The 19,758-nt window shown below is 40.5% G+C and overlaps 1 protein-coding gene across 1 annotated transcript in view; it reads left to right on the top strand.

Annotated features, from left to right (window-relative positions):
• The window catches only part of GOLGA5 (golgin A5), a 31,432-nt gene extending 18,376 nt beyond the window's left edge, over window positions 1–13,056 (top strand). The window contains exons 9-13 of the mRNA XM_060095705.1: window positions 1,980–2,078; window positions 6,926–7,151; window positions 9,382–9,487; window positions 11,184–11,247; window positions 12,579–13,056. Coding sequence (XP_059951688.1) covers window positions 1,980–2,078; window positions 6,926–7,151; window positions 9,382–9,487; window positions 11,184–11,247; window positions 12,579–12,659 — 576 coding nt within the window. The 3' untranslated portion in view covers window positions 12,660–13,056. The remainder of the gene's footprint in view (window positions 1–1,979; window positions 2,079–6,925; window positions 7,152–9,381; window positions 9,488–11,183; window positions 11,248–12,578) is intronic.
• The last annotated feature ends 6,702 nt before the right edge of the window (window positions 13,057–19,758 follow it).

The raw sequence follows: 19,758 nt of genomic DNA, 5'->3' as shown, positions 1-19,758 counted from the left end.
CATTTTCACAATAAGAATCTATATGTAATATTCGTAACATCTATAATTTACTGAGTAACAACATTGTTATAGGTACTTAGTATACATTATCTTATTTCATCTTCACAATAAAATCACTATTCATTTTACAAAAGGGAAAGCTTTGTATATTTCTCAGTGCATCACTTATAACGTTTCCAGCTTTGCATACTTATATTCTTTGAAGATTTTTTTCATTAGGATTTATCATTTCTGAAACTGGTTCTATTTTCAGGGAAGTGTTTGTTTTTATTATGACAGTGATTTCCTGAGTAGTAAGAGAAAAATTCACCGAGTAACAACCTGTAGGGTACATCATAGGCTATCTTAGATAATTTGGTTGTAAGATTAGCTCTCCTTTCAGAAATTGCATTTTAATTTATTTAAGGAGCTAGTATATATTAAAAGGCAAGAATTTGATGTTCTTGATGTTTAGTGAGATAACTTTCATTTTATTATGGCCGATGGTTTTACACATCCACTTGCAGTGCCCTTTTCTAAAATGAGGGAATTAAGTATAGAGGAAAGTGGAGCTGAATGTAGCTCTAGGCTATTTATTTAGTAATCAGATGTTCTGGATGGGAAGTACTTAATCTTGGGATTAAATAGTCCTTTAAGTAATTTAAGTAAATTTCAGCCTTAAATTTTATGCTAGCCTAGAGCTTAAAAGAAACTGGGCAAACCTTCTTGTAAATTATTATTCCCCTACCTAACCTAATTACCTTCCTCATTTTCTCTTTTCTCACTTATCTCAGTTTTTTTAGTCTGTGAAGTGAGCAGGTTGAACTAAATGTCTAAAGTAGTCTCTAGCAGTTTGATTCCATATCACGTTACTTCTTCATACAGCTCCCTTTACTTTGCACCGTTAAGCATAATGCTTTTGAAGATACTTAATGATTTACTCTTTCTTTCCTGGCATTGCTTTACTCTTTAATTCTCACCTGACTCTTACTGATCCTGTCCTTCATACAAACTAGTTTGGTGCAGTTGTTAGTGAATTTGGAGGTATTTCTTTCTTTCCTCTCTCTGTGTTTTATCAGTGATGGAGCAAAACAGGCGCAAGATATTGCCTGATAAAAATAAGCCCGTGAAAAGCTGCCCCAAATCATCAGGGACATGCAAATTGAAACCACAGTGAGATATCACTACATGCCCACTATAATAGCCACACTTACAGAGACTGACAGTACCAAATGTTGGAAAGGATGTGGAAGAACTGGAACTCTCTCATATTCCTGTAGGAATGCAAAATGGTACAGGTATTTTGAAAAGCATTCAGAAAACAGTTTGGCAGGTTTTCTTCCTTTATGCTAGGCATACACTTATCATATGATCCAGCAGTTCTGTTCCTACGTTTTTCTACCTAAGAAAAATGAAAACATATGACCAATAAAGACTTGTGCTCTGGGACTTCCCTGGTGGCACAGTGGTTAAGAATCCGCCTACCAGTGCAGGTGACTCGGGTTCAAGCCCTGGTCCGGGAAGATCCCACATGCCGCAGAGCAGCTAAGCCCGTGCGCCACAACTACTGAGCCTGAGCTCTAGAGCCCGTGAGCCACAACTACTGAAGCCTGCACACCTAGAACCCGTGCTGTGCAACAAGAAAAGCCACTGCATTGAGAAGCCCACACACTGCAACGAAGAGTAGCCCCCGCTTGCCGCCACTAGAGAAAAGCCCACACGCAGCAATGAAGACCCAACGCAGCCAAAAAATAAATAGATAAATAAATAAATTTATTTAAAAAAAAAAGATTTGTGCTTAGTCATCATATACAAATTGATACATCATGCTGAAGTATTAACTTTTCATCAGATCCCTTGAAGTCTGTTCATTTACTCATTCAGTATATACACAGCACATATTGATCAAGTGCCTACCTGTGTCAGGCATTGTTTCAGGTACTGGAGATGACATAGGGAGCACTGACTTAGCTTTTGTTTATTTGTGCCTCACTTTGTAGGAATTCCACTACATGGAAGAAGATCTGTATCGAACAAAGAACACATTGCAAAGCAGAATTAAAGATCGAGAAGATGAAATTCAAAAACTCAGGAATCAGGTATGAAGCAGCATTCACAACTTGGGCAAAGATACCATTGTAAAACTACATTCTTTTTAGGGATACAGTAAGACTTTCTTTTCCTGTATTTTCACCTGAATCCTATTGTTGGAGTAGTGAGGTAAGTTATTTTCAATGTGATATAGAATGAATTTTCATTGAATGCCATTTGAGTCTGCATTTGCTGTATTCTAGGGCTTGCTTCTTATACAGGTATCTTGTAACCAGTCACCCAAGGAGATGTGAGTTACTCCAGAATTTCATACCATCTAACTTCAGTGGTAGTTTTGCTGATTGCCAGTTTACAGTGTGTTTTCCTAAGAAAAATCCAACAGTACATTTTCTTATTAATAGATCTTTCGTTAGAGTCACTAAGACCTTTTTATAACTGAAAATGTGAAACATAGAAAATAATATGTGCCTACCACTCAGATTTGCCAGTCTTTATCATTAACTGACAAAATTGTGCATTCACTTACCCTGTCATTATACACTGTCCTTTCCCCTCTTATATTCACATGATTGACTTAATAAATAATGAACTTATTGATCATTTAAATAATTTGCATAGATTGACTAGTTCATTTTTCAGTTAGGTGATGACTTTGTTTGAACATGAAAAGTCAAATAATTTAATTTTTTTAAGTTCTTAGACTTCTTAGTAGTCCATAATTTAAAATGTTTAAAAACTTTAAATTTTTATAAGAGTTGGGGACAGCTAACTGATTTTGAGTGTTCCCTTCTCCTTCCCTTTCCTACATTTGTGAAATGATTACAAACGGTAAGATGACTTGCTAACAGAAAATTAAAAGAAAGCATAAACCATCAATCAGTTTAATGCTTAGGTAAACATTCCAATATTTTAAAAATGTTTATTGAGTACATACTATATCTAAGATATCATGGTATTTTTGTTAATCAAGAATTAACCATAGGAGGTTATCTCTGAAAGATTTTTCATCTAAGTAAGAAGGAAGTTGTACAATTTAAAAAGATATCAACCCCTTAATACACTGCAAAAAAAACAAAACAAAACAAAACCCCACTCAATTAGTGAGTTAAGATATATACTGAATGAACAATAAAAAATGCTGTTTCTGCTTATCTTATTACCTTTGGGCCTCCTCGGAGAAAAATACCTTGGTTAAAAAATTACATTGCATGGGAGTTCCCTGGTGGTCCAGTGGTTAGGAGTCTGCCTTCCAGTGCAGGGGACATGGGTTCTATCCCTGGCCGGGGAACTAGTATCCCACATGCTGTGGGGCAACTGGGCCCGTGTGCTGCAACTGGTGAGCCTGCGTGCTCTAGAGCCTACACACCACAAACTAGAGAGAAAGAAGCCTGTGCACCGCAACGGAGAGCCCGCTTGCCACAACGAAAGACCCCACATGCTACAAAGACCCAATGCAGCCAAAAAAAAAAAAAAAATTACATTGCAGTTTGACTATTTTTTCTTTCTTTAAAAACTATTTTATGGGACTAGATAAAAACTTGTGGAAAAAAATGAACATTGATCTTTATCCCCTAATTAGACTTGTAAAATTAACAAAAATTGATTTGGAATGAAGCTAGGCGTAAGCTACAAAGCTCCTACAAGAAAGTACAGGGAAATCTTTTGCAATTTGGGAGAAGACAGATTTTTTAGGATACAAGAAGCACTAACCATAGATGGAAAAAGTGATAAAATTGGACTTCATCAAAATTAAAAATTTTTGCTCATCCAGAGACTCCATGACAAAAATGAAGAGAGGTCAGCAACAGACTGGGAGGAGCTGGTTACAATGCATAGCTCAGCTGACAGAGGGTTTGTGACCAGGATAAGGACTCTTACTGAAACTAAAGAGATGTACAACTAATTTTTTTTTAATGGACAAAAGACTTGGGTAGACAGTTCACAAAAGAAGATTATGAATAGCCAGATAAGCACATGAATAGGTGCTCAAAATCATTAGTCATCAGGGAAATGCAAATTAAAACCTCAGGGAGATACAGCACTCCACGCCCACTAGACTGGCAGAAAGTGGAAAGATTGGCAGTACCACGCGTTGAGGATGTGGTGCAGTTGGAACTGTCATACTCTGCTGGTGGGAGGGTACAGTAGTACAGCCACTTTGGAAAACTGGCTGTTTCTGATAAAGTTAACAACATACATCTAACCTATAACCTCAGATACTTACTCAGTATAAGTGAAGCCATATGTACACAAAAAGACTTGTACAGGAATATTTGTAGTGGCTTTGTTCATAAATAGCCCAAACTGGAAACAACTGAAATGTCAGTCAACAAGTACGTGGGGGCTTTCCTGGTGACGCAGTGGTTAAGAATCCGCCTGCCAATGCAGGGGACACGGGTTCGAGCCCTGGTCTGGGAGGATCCCACATGCCGCGGAGCAGCTAAGCCCGTGCGCCACAACCACTGAGCCTGCATGCCACAACTGCTGAAACCCGCGCGCCTAGAGCCCGTGCTCTGCAATAAAAGAAGCCACTGCAACGAGAAGCCCACGCACAACAAAGAGTAGCCCCCGCTCGCCGCAACTAGAGAAAGCCTGTGCACAGCAACAAAGACCCAACGCAGCCAAAGATTAATTAATTAATTAATTTTTTTTTTAAAGTATATGGATAAACACATTGCATACTACTCAGTGATAAAAAGAAACAAACTACTGATAGGACAACATGGATAAATCTTTTTATTTTTTTAGTTTTTAAAAAATAAATTTATTTTTGGCTGCATTGGGTCTTTGTTGCTGCATGTGGGCTTTTCTCTAGCTGTGGCAAGTGGGGGCTACTCTTAGTTGCGGTGCACGGGCTTCTCTTTGAGGTGGCTTCTCGTTGTGGAGCATGGGTTCTAGGCGCAGGGGCTTCAGTAGTTGTGGCACACGGGCTTCAGTAGTTGTGGTGCGCAGGCTCAGTAGTTGTGACTCGCAGGCTCTAGAGCGTGGGCTCAGTAGTTGTGGTGCACGGGCTTAGTTGCTCTGCGGCATGTGGGATCTTCCTGGGCTCAAACCCATGTCTCCTGCATTGTCAGGCGGATTCTTAACCACTGCGCCACCAGAGAAGCCCCGGATAAATCTTTTTAAAAAGCCACACACAAAAGTGATCATACCGTATGATTCCATTTATAGGAAATTCAAGAAAAGGCAAAACTAAATTCTGGTTATAGAAAGCAGAGCAGTGTTGTCTGGGGGTGATGGAAATATTCTGTGTTTTGATCTGGGTGTTGGTTGCACAGTTAATACGTTTGTCGAAACTCATTTTATACTTAAGATCTGGGTATTTCACTGAATGTAAATTTTACCTCAACTAAAAAATATTGAAGTGTGGAGTAAGTAGATTGGGGATCACAGTACAGTCTTAAAATTGAGCATTCCTTTTTAATAGTAAGTAAATCTTAGTTTATACTCAATATAATTCCATTTCATAGTTACTTATTGTAGACCTAGCCCTGCAATTAATTTGTGGGAGTGCTGTAAGCGGTTTAGAAGGAAGGAAGCTTGATGGATGGTAACTAGACTTACTGGGTTGATCATTTCACAGTGTATACAAATTTCAAATCATTAAGTTGTATACCTGAAACTAAAAGTCAGCTATACCTCAGTGTAGCTTGTAGTTTGCCCTAGGTTGTAGCTAAGAAGTGGCGGAGCTGGGGTTTTCAACTTAGATCCGTCTCTCAGCCTCTTTTCCAGACTGTGTTGATGCAGACGGTGATTCTTGTCCTCACAGAGCTGACTGGCAGTTTCATTGAGGAGGCAAAATTGTTACCATAGTGAAGATAAATGCCAAGGTAGTCAGCAGGAGTCTAAAAGAAGGCCAAGATCAGCTCGGGCTGGAGTAGTTGGAAAGGGCTTCAAGGAAGAGGCTTTGAAGGGAGGCAGAGACTGGAGAAGAGAAGGGGACTGGGTTTGCCCCAAAGGGAACATCTGAACAGCAGAGCAGAGGCCAGATGGGAGCAGAGGACGGTGACACAGGTGAGAGCAAACAGAAGGTGGAATGAAGTTACTAAGGAGCAGCTGTCAGCCAGAGCCTGCTAGGAGAACTCTCCTTTCATGTCCCAGAGGGCCGTATGCAAAAGGCACGCTTACCCTCACAGGTGAGCAGACAGATTGGGGGAAGTGTAGCAACTTGTCCAAGGTCAGGTAGCTAGGAAATTGCAGCGCAGAGATTGTGGTTTTTGCAGTGCGCCACAACTGTTGACTTATGGAGGGTTTTGAATCCAGGTTGAGAAGCTTGAACTGCGTCCCGTGTACCAGTGCTTTCAAGTGTTTTTTTTTTGTTTTTTTTTTTTTTTTGCTGTACGCGGGCCTCTCACTGCTGTGGCCTCTCCCGTTGCGGAGCACAGGCTCCGGACACACAGGCTCCGCGGCCATGGCTCGCGGGCCCAGCCGCTCCGCGGCATGTGGGATCCTCCGGGATCGGGGCACGAACCCGTGTCCCCTGCATCGGCAGGCGGACTCTCAACCACTGCGCCACCAGGGAGGCCCTTCAAGTGTTTTTGACTGTGATGACATAGCAAGAAATAAAATTTAAATCATGTCTCTATACTCACACACACTTACACGTATAAAACCAAAACAGAAGTTTCACAAAAGAATACTCTCACACACTATATGCTGTGCCCTCTATGTACTATTCTGTTCTGTTTTTTTAAATGGCAACTGTGACCCACCAAATTGATTTCATGGCCCACTAATAACAGTTTGAAAATCGCTTCTGTAGATGGTGAAAGAATCGTAGAGTTTTGAGAAATCACTTAATGCCACGGTTTACCGGTGGGAATGTAGTAACGTGGTTTCTGTATTGTATGCCTTTCATTTTATGTAGTAATCTTATGAATACTTTGCCTTTCAGCTTACGAATAAAACTTTAAGCAATAGCAGTCAGTCTGAGTTAGAAAATCGACTCCATCAGCTGACAGAGACTCTCATCCAGAAGCAGACCATGCTGGAGAGTCTCAGCACAGAGAAGAACTCTCTGGTCTTCCAGCTGGAGCGCCTTGAGCAGCAAATGAAGTCCGCCGCTGGAAGCAGTAGTAATGGGTCTTCTATTAACATGTCTGGAGTTGACAGTGGCGAAGGTAAAAAAAAAAAGGGGGAATCTCAAACGAATATTTCATTGCCTTAATTTTCAACGTTGCTAATTCAGACATGATTTGAGAAGTTACAGAAAGACCATTTTTGTTTAAAAAGAAGCTTTATCTAACAAAGCAGCCACTTTTCTCGAGGCCTGGGCTGTGCACTGTTTGATATGATCGTTAATGAACTGGACAGTGGGCTGATTACTATCCCTCACTGGTTTCGAACCTGGAGAAGAAGGCCCAGGACACTTAACAGGGTGGTGAGGACAAATAATTCAGTTGAGAGGGGCTTTCAGGAATCTCAAAGTAAGACTTGCTTTAATAACCGTAATTATGAATATTAAAGTTAATACATAGTCACATGAGTATATCGTGCTCTATAATTTTAACAGAGAAATGTATAGATTCTTAAAATACATGATCAAGAAGAATGTTGAAGATTTTAGCATAAGTTTCAACAGATCAGGTTTTTAGTCTTAGAACTTCATGACTACTTTGACTACAAAGTAGTCATTCAACAAATCTTAGTTCTTTGGCTTTAAATTTTTAGAACTTTTCTTCAAATAACATGTTATTTTATATATATTTTTTAATAACACAGTCTCTCTATAAAAAGAAATGCCAAAAAAAGGAAATTAAAACCACCTGATAATCTGTTGCCCTCAGGTAACATTTTGGAACATCTTTGTCCAGACTTTTTTCCTATATATGTTTGCAGCACTTGTTTTATTGATTTTTAATTCTTTTCATATAAATATATTTTAATAATATATTTCATACAATAATGTATATATTGCTTTATAGAAATTTATCCCATGAAAATACTGTAATTTGTTTAATCAGTTCCTTATTGTTGGAGATTGATAAATGATCAGAAATGGAATTGTTGGGTCAATAAGCACACACATTTAAAGGCTTTTGATTCTTGTTCCCGAAATCAGCAAATAATTATTAAGTGCCCACTCAGTATCAGGTGCTGTTGCAGAGATACAGTGGTCAACAAAAGAGGCCAGACTCTCTGCCCCATAGATCTCACATTCTGGTGTCGTGGGGGAATACAGGGGAGGAGACAGGCAGTAAACAAGTGGTATGAGCTGGAGATATGTGCTACAGAGGGAAATGGAGCAGAGAAAGATGTGCAGGGTGCCACATGTGAGGAGGGGATAGTAATTTAAACAGGGTAGTCAAGGAAGACCTTGTTGAAAAGGTGGCATTTCATTAAAGCCCCAAAGGAAGTCAGGTAGTAGACTATGAAGAGATCTACAGAAAAAGTGTTCCAAGCAGAGAGAAGTGCAAAGGCCCTGAGGCAGGAGTATAGCTGGCACATTGCAGGAGACCAGTGCAGCTGGAGTAGACTGAATGAGGGGCCAGAACTTGGAGGAGGCTGTTTAGATCTGTATAAGGACTTTTACTCTGAATGAAGTCGGAAGCCATAGAAGGGTCTTGAGAGGAGTGACTGAGCTGACCTGTATATTTTAACAAGATGTCTCTGGCTGCTGTGTCAAGAGTAGACTGCAGAGAGCTAAGCACTGAGGCAGGGAGACCAGGGAGGGGCATGGTTTTAACCCACGTAAGGCAGGCTGGTGACTCAGACCAGAGTGGGGATGGAGGGGGTGGGTTCAGGATTTATTTTAAAGGAAAGCAGATGGAATTTGCGGGCAGATCAGATGTGGAGTTTGAGAGAAAGGAGTTAAAGGTTTTTGGAAAAGTGGAGTTGTGTATTGAGATGGGGAAAACTGCAGGAAGAGAAGGTTGGCAGCAAGGGCAAGCAATCAGGATAACTGTGTGCCGTGTGCTAAGTTGAGATGTCTACTAGACATCCAGATGGCAATGAAAGGGTGATTGGACGAGCCTGGAGTTGGAGGTGGACTGGGCTGGAGATGCCAATTTGGGAGTTACCAGCTTCGTAGAAAGGGTGTGTGGCCTCACTCCTGCTGGCCCAGGAAGAAAGTGCCCATTAATGCTGCCTCTCACCAATACTTGGTAAACTCTGATTTTTGCTAACTTCATGGGAAAATAATTTTCTTAGTTTTTAAATTTTGATTTTTGTGGGTATGGAAGTTTACATATCTAAACTGTCTTCTTTTAATGTTTTCACCTTTGGTTATTGCTTAAAAGTTGACCTTGAGAATTTCTTCCATATGTAACATAAGGTATATTCAACTATAATTTTGTGAGAAAGTTGACTTTGATGTCTGTACGTTAATTACTTATTTTCTTGTTTAAACAGGCACACGTCTGCGAAACGTTCCTGTTCTTTTTAATGACACAGAAACTAATCTGGCAGGAATGTATGGGAAAGTCCGCAAAGCTGCTAGTTCAATTGACCAATTTAGGTAAGCAGTGCCAGAACCAATGAGTGATGGACCGTATTTTTGTAACATTCTCCAGTGATTTCAGTCATACTGAGTCCTGTCCAGCAGAGCTGATACTGATTGATTGATTGACTGCGCCATGTGGCTTGCGGGAGTAGTTTCCTCACCAGGGATTGAACCAGGCCCCCTGCAGTAGAAGCGCGGAGTCCTAGCCACTGGGCCGCCAGGGAATTCCCAAGCTGATTTTTTTTTTTTAAATACTTATTTATTTATTTGGCTGCACCAGGTCTTAGTTGCGGCACGCGGGATCTTCGTTGCAGCATACGAGATGTTTAGTTGCGGCACGTGGGATCTTTTTTAGTTGTGGCATGCAGGATCTAGTTCCCTGACCAGGGATTAAACCTGGGCCCCCTGCCTTGGGAGCACGGAGTCTTAAGCACTGGAGCTCCAGGGAAGTCCCCCTAGCTGATATTTCAGTGTCATGAAATTGCTTTAAGAGGTCTGCCAGTGCCTGTATTTTGTTGAAGATGTTTAACTCTGATCATTTCTCTTCTTTCTGTAATAAACTCTGTTTGAAAACTCATTAAACTTCATTGAGAAAGCCTCTATCATGTAAATGCATCCATTTGAATGTTTTATATCCTTCATCATATGATTAGAATAAAAGATGCCACTATATATAAATGAATAGTACTTATTTTCATATATATTTTATATATACTATATAAATAACAATTTATATGTATGTTATATATATTTATAAATAAAACTTTTTATACTAGTAGTCATCCACCTTATAAAGAAAATGTTTTACCAGTATATGTGTATAGCCTTGATAAAGTTCATATCTAAATAACCTACTAAACTCTCTTGCCTTTTAGTTTTTATAATTAAACATAGTTAAATGAATTGTTGCCTAACAGGGCAATCTTTCCTTACCTTTTTGTGTCAGAATAGAGCTATGGTATTAAAAATGAGGATGATTTACTAATTTGGTTTCCTGAAGCAGTGAGCCTTGGATGCCATAGTCACTGTCTCCACACTATTGAGCACATCTATTTCAACTATTAATTTATTCAACATACATATTAATTTTCAGAGAACGTATATGCAAGGCAAGGCATTGTGCTAGGGGTAGTGAAAGAAGCAGAAGGGCATAGAAGAAAGGTGTATCTGTACATGTATCCATCTTAGGGAAAAAATGTTGCAGAAAGGCATAGTAATAGGTCTGGACATCGTAATGCTTCCCACTCTTACTTAAAGTGTCTACTTGAGTCTCTGTAGCTGGGAGCCTTTTAGAAGTATGTGTCCATGCTGAAGCTCCCAGATTGGCTATTTACAGGTTCACTCCAACTAGACTCTTTTTTCCTATTCATGTATTCACACTTGCCTTTGGTTCCTAAAAGAAAAACGATTGCCAGAGGGACCAAGTTTGCCTTCTACAGTTGTAGCTGAAGAATTAAGAGGAATAGCTTGTGCTAAAAGCTTAACAGTCAATCCCCAAATAATGATAAAAGTATTTGCTCACTGCTATGATATTTTATATGGTTATTTCAAGTAATCATTTAACAATCTACTATAAAACAGAAATAATCTGTCTTTTGTGGTAGCCACATAAATAGTTTAAATGAGTAAAGTCTTAAAAAACATGATGAGATATTACCACATGTTTTGAGTGTAACTCTCTCCTCTCTCTCCACCCCTGCCACCTGCACAGCATCCGTTTGGGAATTTTTCTCCGAAGATACCCCATAGCACGAGTTTTTGTAATTATATATATGGTAAGTAAACTTGTTTGCAAAAACAGTGCTGCATTTGATTTTTAGCTAGTTTTTTTCAGCTGCTGATCTTTTTGACTAAACTTTTAGCAATTTTGAAAGAGAATAGAACTCATTTTTGGTAATTAAGATTTTTTTTCTTAAAGCATACAAGTAATGTTGATAATTCATTATGTCTAAAAAATAAATTGCTTGAAGGCTTTACTGACAATAAAACTAACTGTAGTGCAGTTTAATGATTACCTTTATTTCTAAGCCCCTCCAGTGATACAATACAAAACAGTTGATTTCATTTTTATCTTGAAGTAAAGTTTAATTATTTCCATGTGTTTTGCTTTATTTCCTAAAGGGATCTCAAAGTTGATGTATTTTCTTTCTTAGATTTCTTAGCTCTAATAAAATGGTTACCATAGTTTGGGATGCCATGTCATATCTTCTGTGAGCCTAAAAAGCCCACTGACTGTTCTGAGTGGGGATGTCTAAAAGTAGTTGAACTGAATTAAGATGGGCAGTTTTCTTGAGAAGAAATAAAAGCATACTTAGAAATTTCCTTGAGAGCCACTAGAGGGAAGAGTTACTCCTTTAAACAAAAAGGTTTTAAGATGAGGGGGATGGGGAGAGCAAAAGAAAAAAAATTGAATGGCATCAGAAAGGATTCAGAACATGCCCACATCTGGGTGGGGGGATCATGAGGAACACAGGCACCCTCTGTCAGCATGAGATGCGATGTGGCACTTCTTGTGTGCAAGGCAACTTCGTGATGGAACCTCATCATGTCAGCACCACCATGAGGGAGTTAGTGGAAATGCATCACTGCAGGTCCTGTTCTGGACCCTAAATCGACCTCTGAAGCCTGACACATTATTCCTGTGAAGAATGTCTTCCCGTCACCTCTTCACCAAATCATGGCTAAACCCTCTTTCAAAACACCAACCACAACTCTGTTCTAAAAAGCCTTTCCAGCCAACTTCATGTATACCTAGCCGTTTTAATCAGGCCATCTACTGTGCATTGTAATCCCCTGATGGGTTAATTATGTGTACGTGTGCACGTTGTGAATGTGCTCAAGACTTTGCTCCTCTCAACTGAATGCTGTAGGTATTGTAGCTCTTTATTACCTTCCATTGCACTTTTTAGCTCATTTGACTATACAGTTGTTTCTTCCTTGTTTATCCAGTAAACACGTACTGCGCACCTGCACTGTTGCAGACACGCTAGCCACAGGAATACAGAGACAAACGAGACATAGCTCCTGCCCTCAGTGCACTGCACAGTGGGCCTTCAGGGAGGATTGATTTATTGGCTAATCCATAAATTGTTTTTTCTTTCTTCAGGCTTTGCTTCACCTCTGGGTCATGATTGTTCTGTTGACTTACACACCAGAAATGCACCATGACCAACCACATGGCAAATGAACGGAGCCTGGTTGTTTTGGTGATTGGTCGTCTCTCTCCAGTTTTGGGGTCTGCAGAAGGGTCACTTGCCTGAGATGCCTGAGGAGGGTACACAAGGTTATTTTATCACTACAAGCTTTTAACTTTTTAAGTTATTATACAAGTACTCGGCTCCCAAAATCTTCCTCTGATTTCCTTCCAATGGTAAGAGTTTCTAAAAACAAAAATAATCTAACGAGCTCAGCTCTTGCTTTTTCTGAGGTCAGGGGCTCAGTGTATATATGCATACACACGGAGATGCTGGGAGTGTCTGCCTCTGTACAGACCATCCTGTATTTTAGGTGACACTCATTATGGGTTATAATCAGGGAAACTAATTGTATTTAGTGATATAAATAAAATGTTTTCTTTTTGATAATTCAGTCTGCTTTGTATTTTCATATGTTTAACTTTGCAAATGTAGATTTACTTTTTACATTGTTAAATGCTTGATTGGTATAAATCTTTCTATAAATACGTAAGTAAAATTTACTGTGCATTTTTCTTTTAAAAATAATAAATTTTCACCCCCATTTAAACAAGACCTTTCCAGATGGGCGCTCACGAGCAGAGACAGAAATCACAGCCGATGCCACCTGTAATTGCATTAGTGGTGTGTGCGCTTCTTTTCCTCCCCCTCCCACCCCACGTGCTGTCTTCCTCTCATTCTTATTCGTTCATCCATTGTCTCCCTTCACCTCTTTTCCTTTTCTCTAGCCTATACCTTGGGTGGGCTCAGGACATCCATAGCCCCTCTGGTAGCATTTCGGAATCAAATTTGGTTTAACACCCTTTGTTTTTAAAATACTCCAAGGCAGAGACGATATAGAGTTATTCTTTGAAAAGGGACATTTTCTTTGTCTTACGTCCAGTATAATGTCTGTTTTGGCTTTCCTTGTCATCTACACGTCTGAATTCTCATTTTGTCCATGCCGGGCACTGGCAGTCTCTCTTCGTATATAATTAGCATATGTAGATCCTGGGCTGGGCAAAGGGTATAGTCCTTCCTGTCAGGAATGCCTTTGCAGTAGCCTGCTGTTGCCTAACAGAAAACCTGACCAGTTTCTATTTTAATGATATTTATACTATGACTTTAATTGTCCTATAAATCTTCAAAAGTTTTGGTATGCTAGATGTATATGTTTCTTATTTTTCATCAGAGAATGAAGTTTTAAAGGTCATCTTAGTTGTGTTTGGGCTTTTTTCCAATTTAAGATGAATGAAAAGCGTAGAGAGTTCTATACCATCTAAAAGTGGATATGAGATTTTGGAGGGTAGGGTAGAGACACGTTATTAAATCTACATGTCATAGTTTTTTTAAAATTAATTCATTATTTTTGGCTGTGTTGGGTCTGTTGCTACGCGCAGACTTTCTCTAGTTGTGGCAAGTGGGGGCTACTTGTGTGTGGGCTTCTCATTGCGGTGGCTTCTCTTGTTGTGGAGCACAGGCTCTAGGCGTGTGAGCTTCAGTAGTTGTGGCGCACGGGCTTCGTTGCTCCGCGTCATGTGGGATCTTCCCGGACCAGGGCTCGAACCCGTGTCCCCTGCATTGGCAGGCGGATTCTTAACCACTGTGCCACCAGGGAAGTCCCTAGATGTCATAGTTCTTATTCAGGTGTGATAGCCTATTAGAGTCTGAGCTGTGAAGTCAAGTCTTATCTCAAACAGAGTGAAGAGTTTAGACTTGTTAATATCTTTTAAAGGTTTTTTTTTTTTTTCTCTTCTAATTTGGAACCATTTCTGGAAAATGATTAAAACCAGGTTACATACTTAAAATGGAAAATGGCACCTGCTTCATCATCGTGTATTGCCAGACTTCCCGTCTCTGCATGTCCTCCTGGTTTTTGTTGGGAAGGCTCTAAATCTTTTGTTCAGTTTTTATGCATTCTTGGCTTTGGAAATAGTTTGACAAAGTGTTTCTGAGATTATTTTTCTGAAGTTACTTAAATCTTTAATTGACTTTCAGTTTCTGTATTCTTGACCACTAACACACTAGGGGATTTTTAAAAGTCTCCCATTCACTTATCCTCAGATAACATGAAAGCTTCTTGACTTACTTAAAAGGTTTGTGTGAGAGCTGAATTTTTTTCTTCTCAATGTACTGCTTTGTATTTTTAGCTGTCAGTTGGAAAATAAGATTATTTTATTATCTTAAGATTTCCCTTTCTCTAGACTTTGTGCTTTCTAAAACCTACCATTTCTATTGCTACAGGACAGAAACTTCAAAGGAAAAGCATGGGTTGTTAAAACGTGGAACTAGGTCTACCCTGGTTAGTTTTGTTGATAAGGGAATAATGTCTGGGGCTGGACATTCTAGCCTTCATTTAGGAAGACTTCTATACAGCTCACCCTGGAGGGGAAAAAACCCAACCTACTCAAATACGCCTCGCTGGGCTCCAGCTCCCTACTTTAGGAGGTCAGCTGTATTGGAGAAGGCCAGTATGGGCATCTTGGTCTAGATGGAAGCAGAAGGACAGAACTGGCAAAGCCAAAGGGGCTAATAGCCTAAAGCCCTTCAGGCTGTGATTGGTCAGAAGAAAGAAATGACAGAAAAATGTCTTGTGGTTATTCTGAACATGTTGAGGCTAGTCTAGTATTCTCAGGAACTCTTTCCTGAGTGGGAAGGCTGTGGATTGAATGTTTCTGAACTTTTGCAGTTCTAACATGTGGTCTGCTCTTCAGACACAGATTCCAACACTAACACCTCCAAGTAAAGGAAACTTTTTTTTTTGTATGAACAGTTGAATCGTCAAGTGTGTTACACACAGAAACCTCATTTACAGAAGATGTCTCGAAGAAAAAAAGTGGTGGTAAAATAATCTTAAGCCATCACAGGACTGTAAGATCGTTCAAATTACATACCCTTGTGCTGGCCCCTTCTAGGAGCTGGGAATAGAGTGGCGAACAAAAGTCCCTGCCCTCTTGGAGCTTACCTTTGAGTGGGGAAGGCAGACTACAAACATATGCATAATGTGTCACTAAGAGTTAAATGCTGTGAATAAAAATAAAACGAGGCAAAGGTGTAGAGAGACATGGGGGAGGAGAGAGGGAAGTCCCTGCAGAGGTGACAGTGGTGCAGAGCCTGAGTAAGGTGACAGGCCACGCATAGTGGAGTGGCAGTGGGTTAAAGTGCAAAGCCCCTGAAAGGTGCTAAGTTTGCTGAAGTGAGGACAGGCTGAACCCAAAGAGGTGATTTTCCTGTGTAGTTGCAAAGAATACCAGGTCAATGAATTGGTACTTTCCCCCATAACTTCTTGTTCTCCGCATTCATAGTTAATGCCTCATCTTTGTTCAAGTCAGGGACAAAGAGAAAAATGAAATCCAAGAGCAGAGCCCTTCATATCTGAAGGCAATATCTCTCATCCTTTGACCAACCAGCCTAAGCATGGCTCACTGTCCGGCACCACCGCTGTTGTGCTATCAGAGCTCGTAAACTCAAAATGACATTTCTGATCCCGTGAGGACAAAGATACTACCTTTTTTATCCACTATTATATCCTTAACGCCTAGAAACACTGCCTGACACATAATCGGCCTTCAGTTGTTCATTGAACTTCATTGACTGAATCAGGCAAAACATTAAATTCACGCATGTCTCCTCGAGAGCTCCTCGGACCTTCACTCAGCATCTGTCCCGTCCATGCAGCACCTCTGGTTTCCAAAACCAGAGCCAAGAACTGTAACTGGCCAGGTGCATTGCTAGTAGCGAGGACTTAGATTGGGCAGCTTGTCAGGGTTTTCCCAAAGAGGGAAAAGCCATAATCATTTAAAATATAAAAGCAAAAGGTGACCTGAGGATTTCGCTGGTCCTAGATGTTCATAGTGAAGACCTTTAATCATCAGGGAAAGTTCAGTCTTAATGACTCTCCCAAAAGACAGGCAAGGCTGCCTTACAGTGGAGAAGCCTTCTGAAAGCAATAAGATATTTAGATTCACTTTTTGAAAGTTCTGCAAAGCAACATGTAGGTACAATCAGGGTCTTTTCTAATGTCAAATTAAGTTTCCTCTCTGCTCCACTGGACCCTCTCCTCTTTAGCCGATTCTTGTGGTGCTAGTTAAACTGAGTTTACACAAAGTATATAATAAGGTTTATGCGTGTAAACTTATCAACTATTAACAATTTGCTTTAACTCACAAATGTGGCTTAAGTCAACTGAACTCAAGAATTAATTAAAACAAATGTAACTGAGGCTAGAACATGATTTCTCAACGTGGGCTGATATCACCTTCAAGGGGGTGAAAATTGATTTTTAGATGGGGAAAAATATCTTACTGTTTATATATATAAAGCCCAAATATACATGCAGTACATAACAGTATATCTGTGACATCAAGATTTTATTGGGGGCTTCCCTGGTGGCTCAGTGGTTGAGAGTCCGCCTGCTGATGTAGGGGACGCGGGTTCGTGCCCCGGTCTGGGAAGATCCCACATGCCGTGGAGCGGCTGGGCCCGTGAGCCATGGCCGCTGAGCCTGCGCGTCCGGAGCCTGTGCTCCGCAGCGGGAGAGGCCACAACGGTGAGAGGCCTGCGTACCGCAAAAAAAAAAAAAAAAGAATAGTGTTCTTATATTTGGTTTTCACCTTAAGTTTTATATTTTTTATGTTTCATAATGGTTTTAATTCTGACTTGTCTAGTCAACGTTAAAAAGATTTCATTTTCGGGCCTTCCTGGTGGCGCAGTGGTTGAGAGTCCGCCTGCCGATGCAGGGGATACGGGTTCGTGCCCCGGTCCGGGAGGATCCCATATGCCACGGAGTGGCTGGGCCCGTGAGCCATGGCCGCTGAGCCTGCGCGTCCGGAGCCTGTGCTCCGCAGCGGGAGAGGCCACAACGGTGAGAGGCCTGCGTACTGCAAAAAAAAAAAAAAAAAAAGATTTTATTGGGGTAGGGAGTAATAATGAAAAAAAAAGGTTGAGAAATACTGGACTAGAAAGATAAAGCAACCTAGATCCTGCCCTTGTGGAGCCTACATTCTTTTTTTTTTTAATTTTATTTTTTTATACAGCAGGTTCTTATTAGTTATCCATTTTATACATATTAGTGTATACATGCCAATCCCAATCTCCCAATTCATCCCACCAGCACCACTACCACCCTCCCCGCCGCTTTCCCCCCTTGGTGTCCATACGTGTATTCTCTACATCTGTGTCTCCATTTCTGCCTTGCAAACTGGTTCATCTGTACCATTTTTCTAGATTCCACATATATGCGTCAATATACAATATTTGTTTTTCTCTTTCTGACTTACTTTACTCTGTATGACAGTCTCTAGATCCATCCACATCTCTACAAATGACCCAATTTCATTCCTTTTTATGGCTGACTAATATTCCATTGTATACATGTACCACATAATCTTTATCCATGCGTTTGTCAATGGGTATTTAGGTTGCTTCCATGACCTGGCTATTGTAAATAGTGCTGCAGTGAACACTGGGGTGCATGTGTCTTTTTGAATTATGGCTTTCTCTGGGTATATGCCCAGTAGTGGGATTGCTGGGTTATATGGTAATTCTATTTTTAGTTTTTCAAGGAATCTCCATACTGTTTTCCATAGTGGCTGTATCAATTTACATTCCCACGAAAAGTGCAAGAGGGTTCCCTGTTCTCCACACCCTCTCCAGCATTTGTTGTTTGTAGATTTTCTGATGATGCCCATTCTGACTGGCGTAAGGTGATACCTCACTGTAGTTTTGATTGCATGTCTCTAATAATTAGTGATGTTGAGCAGCTTTTCATGTGCCTCTTGGCCATTTGTATGTCTTCTTTGGAGAAATGTCTATTTAGGTCTTCTGCCCATTTTTTGATTGGGTTGTTTGTTTTTTTAATATTGAGCTGCATGAGCTGTTTATATATTTTGGAGATTAATCTTCTGTCCGTTGACTCGTTTGCAAATATATTCTCCCATTCTGAGGGTTGTCTTTTCGTCTTGTTTATAGTTTTCCTTTGCTGTGCATTTTAAGTTTCATTAGGTCCCATTTGTTTATTTTTGTTTTTATTTCCATTACTCTAGGAGGTGGGTCAAAAAAGATCTTGCTGTGATTTATGTCAAAGAGTGTTCTTCCTATATCTTCCTCTAAGACTTTTTTTTTCTTTTATAAATTTATTTTTTATTTTTATTTTTGGCTGCGTTGGGTCTTTGTTGTTGTGCATGGGCTTCCTCTGGTTGCAGCGAGCGGGGGCTACTCTTTGTTGCAGTGCGCTGGCTTCTCATTGCAACAGCTTCTCTTGTTGCGGAGCACGGGCTCTAGGTGCGCGGGCTTCAGTAATTGTGGCATGTGAGCTCTAGAACTCAGTAGTTGTGGTGCACGGGCTTAGTTGCTCCGCGGCATGTGGGATCTTCCCGGGCCAGGGCTCGAACCCATGTCCCCTGCATTGGCAGGCGGATTCTGAACCACTGTGCCACCAGGGAAGCCCCTCCTCTAAGAGTTTTATAGTGTCCAGTCTTACATTTAGGTCTTCAATCCATTTTGAGTTTATTTTTGTGTATGGTGTTAGGGAGTGTTCTAATTTCATTCTTTTATGTGTAGCTGTCCGGTTTTCCCAGCACCACTTATTGAAGAGACTGTCTTTTCTCCATTGTATATCCTTGCCTCCTTTGTCATAGATAAGTTGACCATAGGTCAACTAATAGGGTTTATCTCTGTGGAGCCTACATTCTAAGGAAACTGGTTTTTTAAATCATGCATGATCTGCCCTCACTGCCTCATGAGCTTCAAGCCACCCCCACATCTACTACACTCCAGCCTCTTGTACTGTCCTAGTCTGTTGCTGTTCCAACTATTCACTGCCTATTCTTATGGGAAGATTTTACTTCCTGTCCCGCTGATGTCAGCCTTGGCCATTTGACCTGACTTGCTTTGGCTGATGAAATGTGGGTGGAAGGGACATGAGCCATTCCCAAGCAGAAGTTTTAAGCATCATCTTATGGTTTTGCCCCCTAACTTGTTCCTCCACCATGAGCCCAACATGTTCTAGGCAGGGGCTGCTCCTGGAATGGAGAGGATGTAGAGCGGAGCCAGAACATGGTGCATGTCAACAGTGGACCTGTAGCTTGAACAAAAAGTAAAACGTGGCTCTTG

The sequence above is a fragment of the Mesoplodon densirostris genome, chromosome 4 (genome assembly GCF_025265405.1).
Source record: "Mesoplodon densirostris isolate mMesDen1 chromosome 4, mMesDen1 primary haplotype, whole genome shotgun sequence".
NCBI classification, from domain to species: domain Eukaryota; kingdom Metazoa; phylum Chordata; class Mammalia; order Artiodactyla; family Ziphiidae; genus Mesoplodon; species Mesoplodon densirostris.
This window is presented reverse-complemented; position numbering and strand designations above follow the sequence as displayed.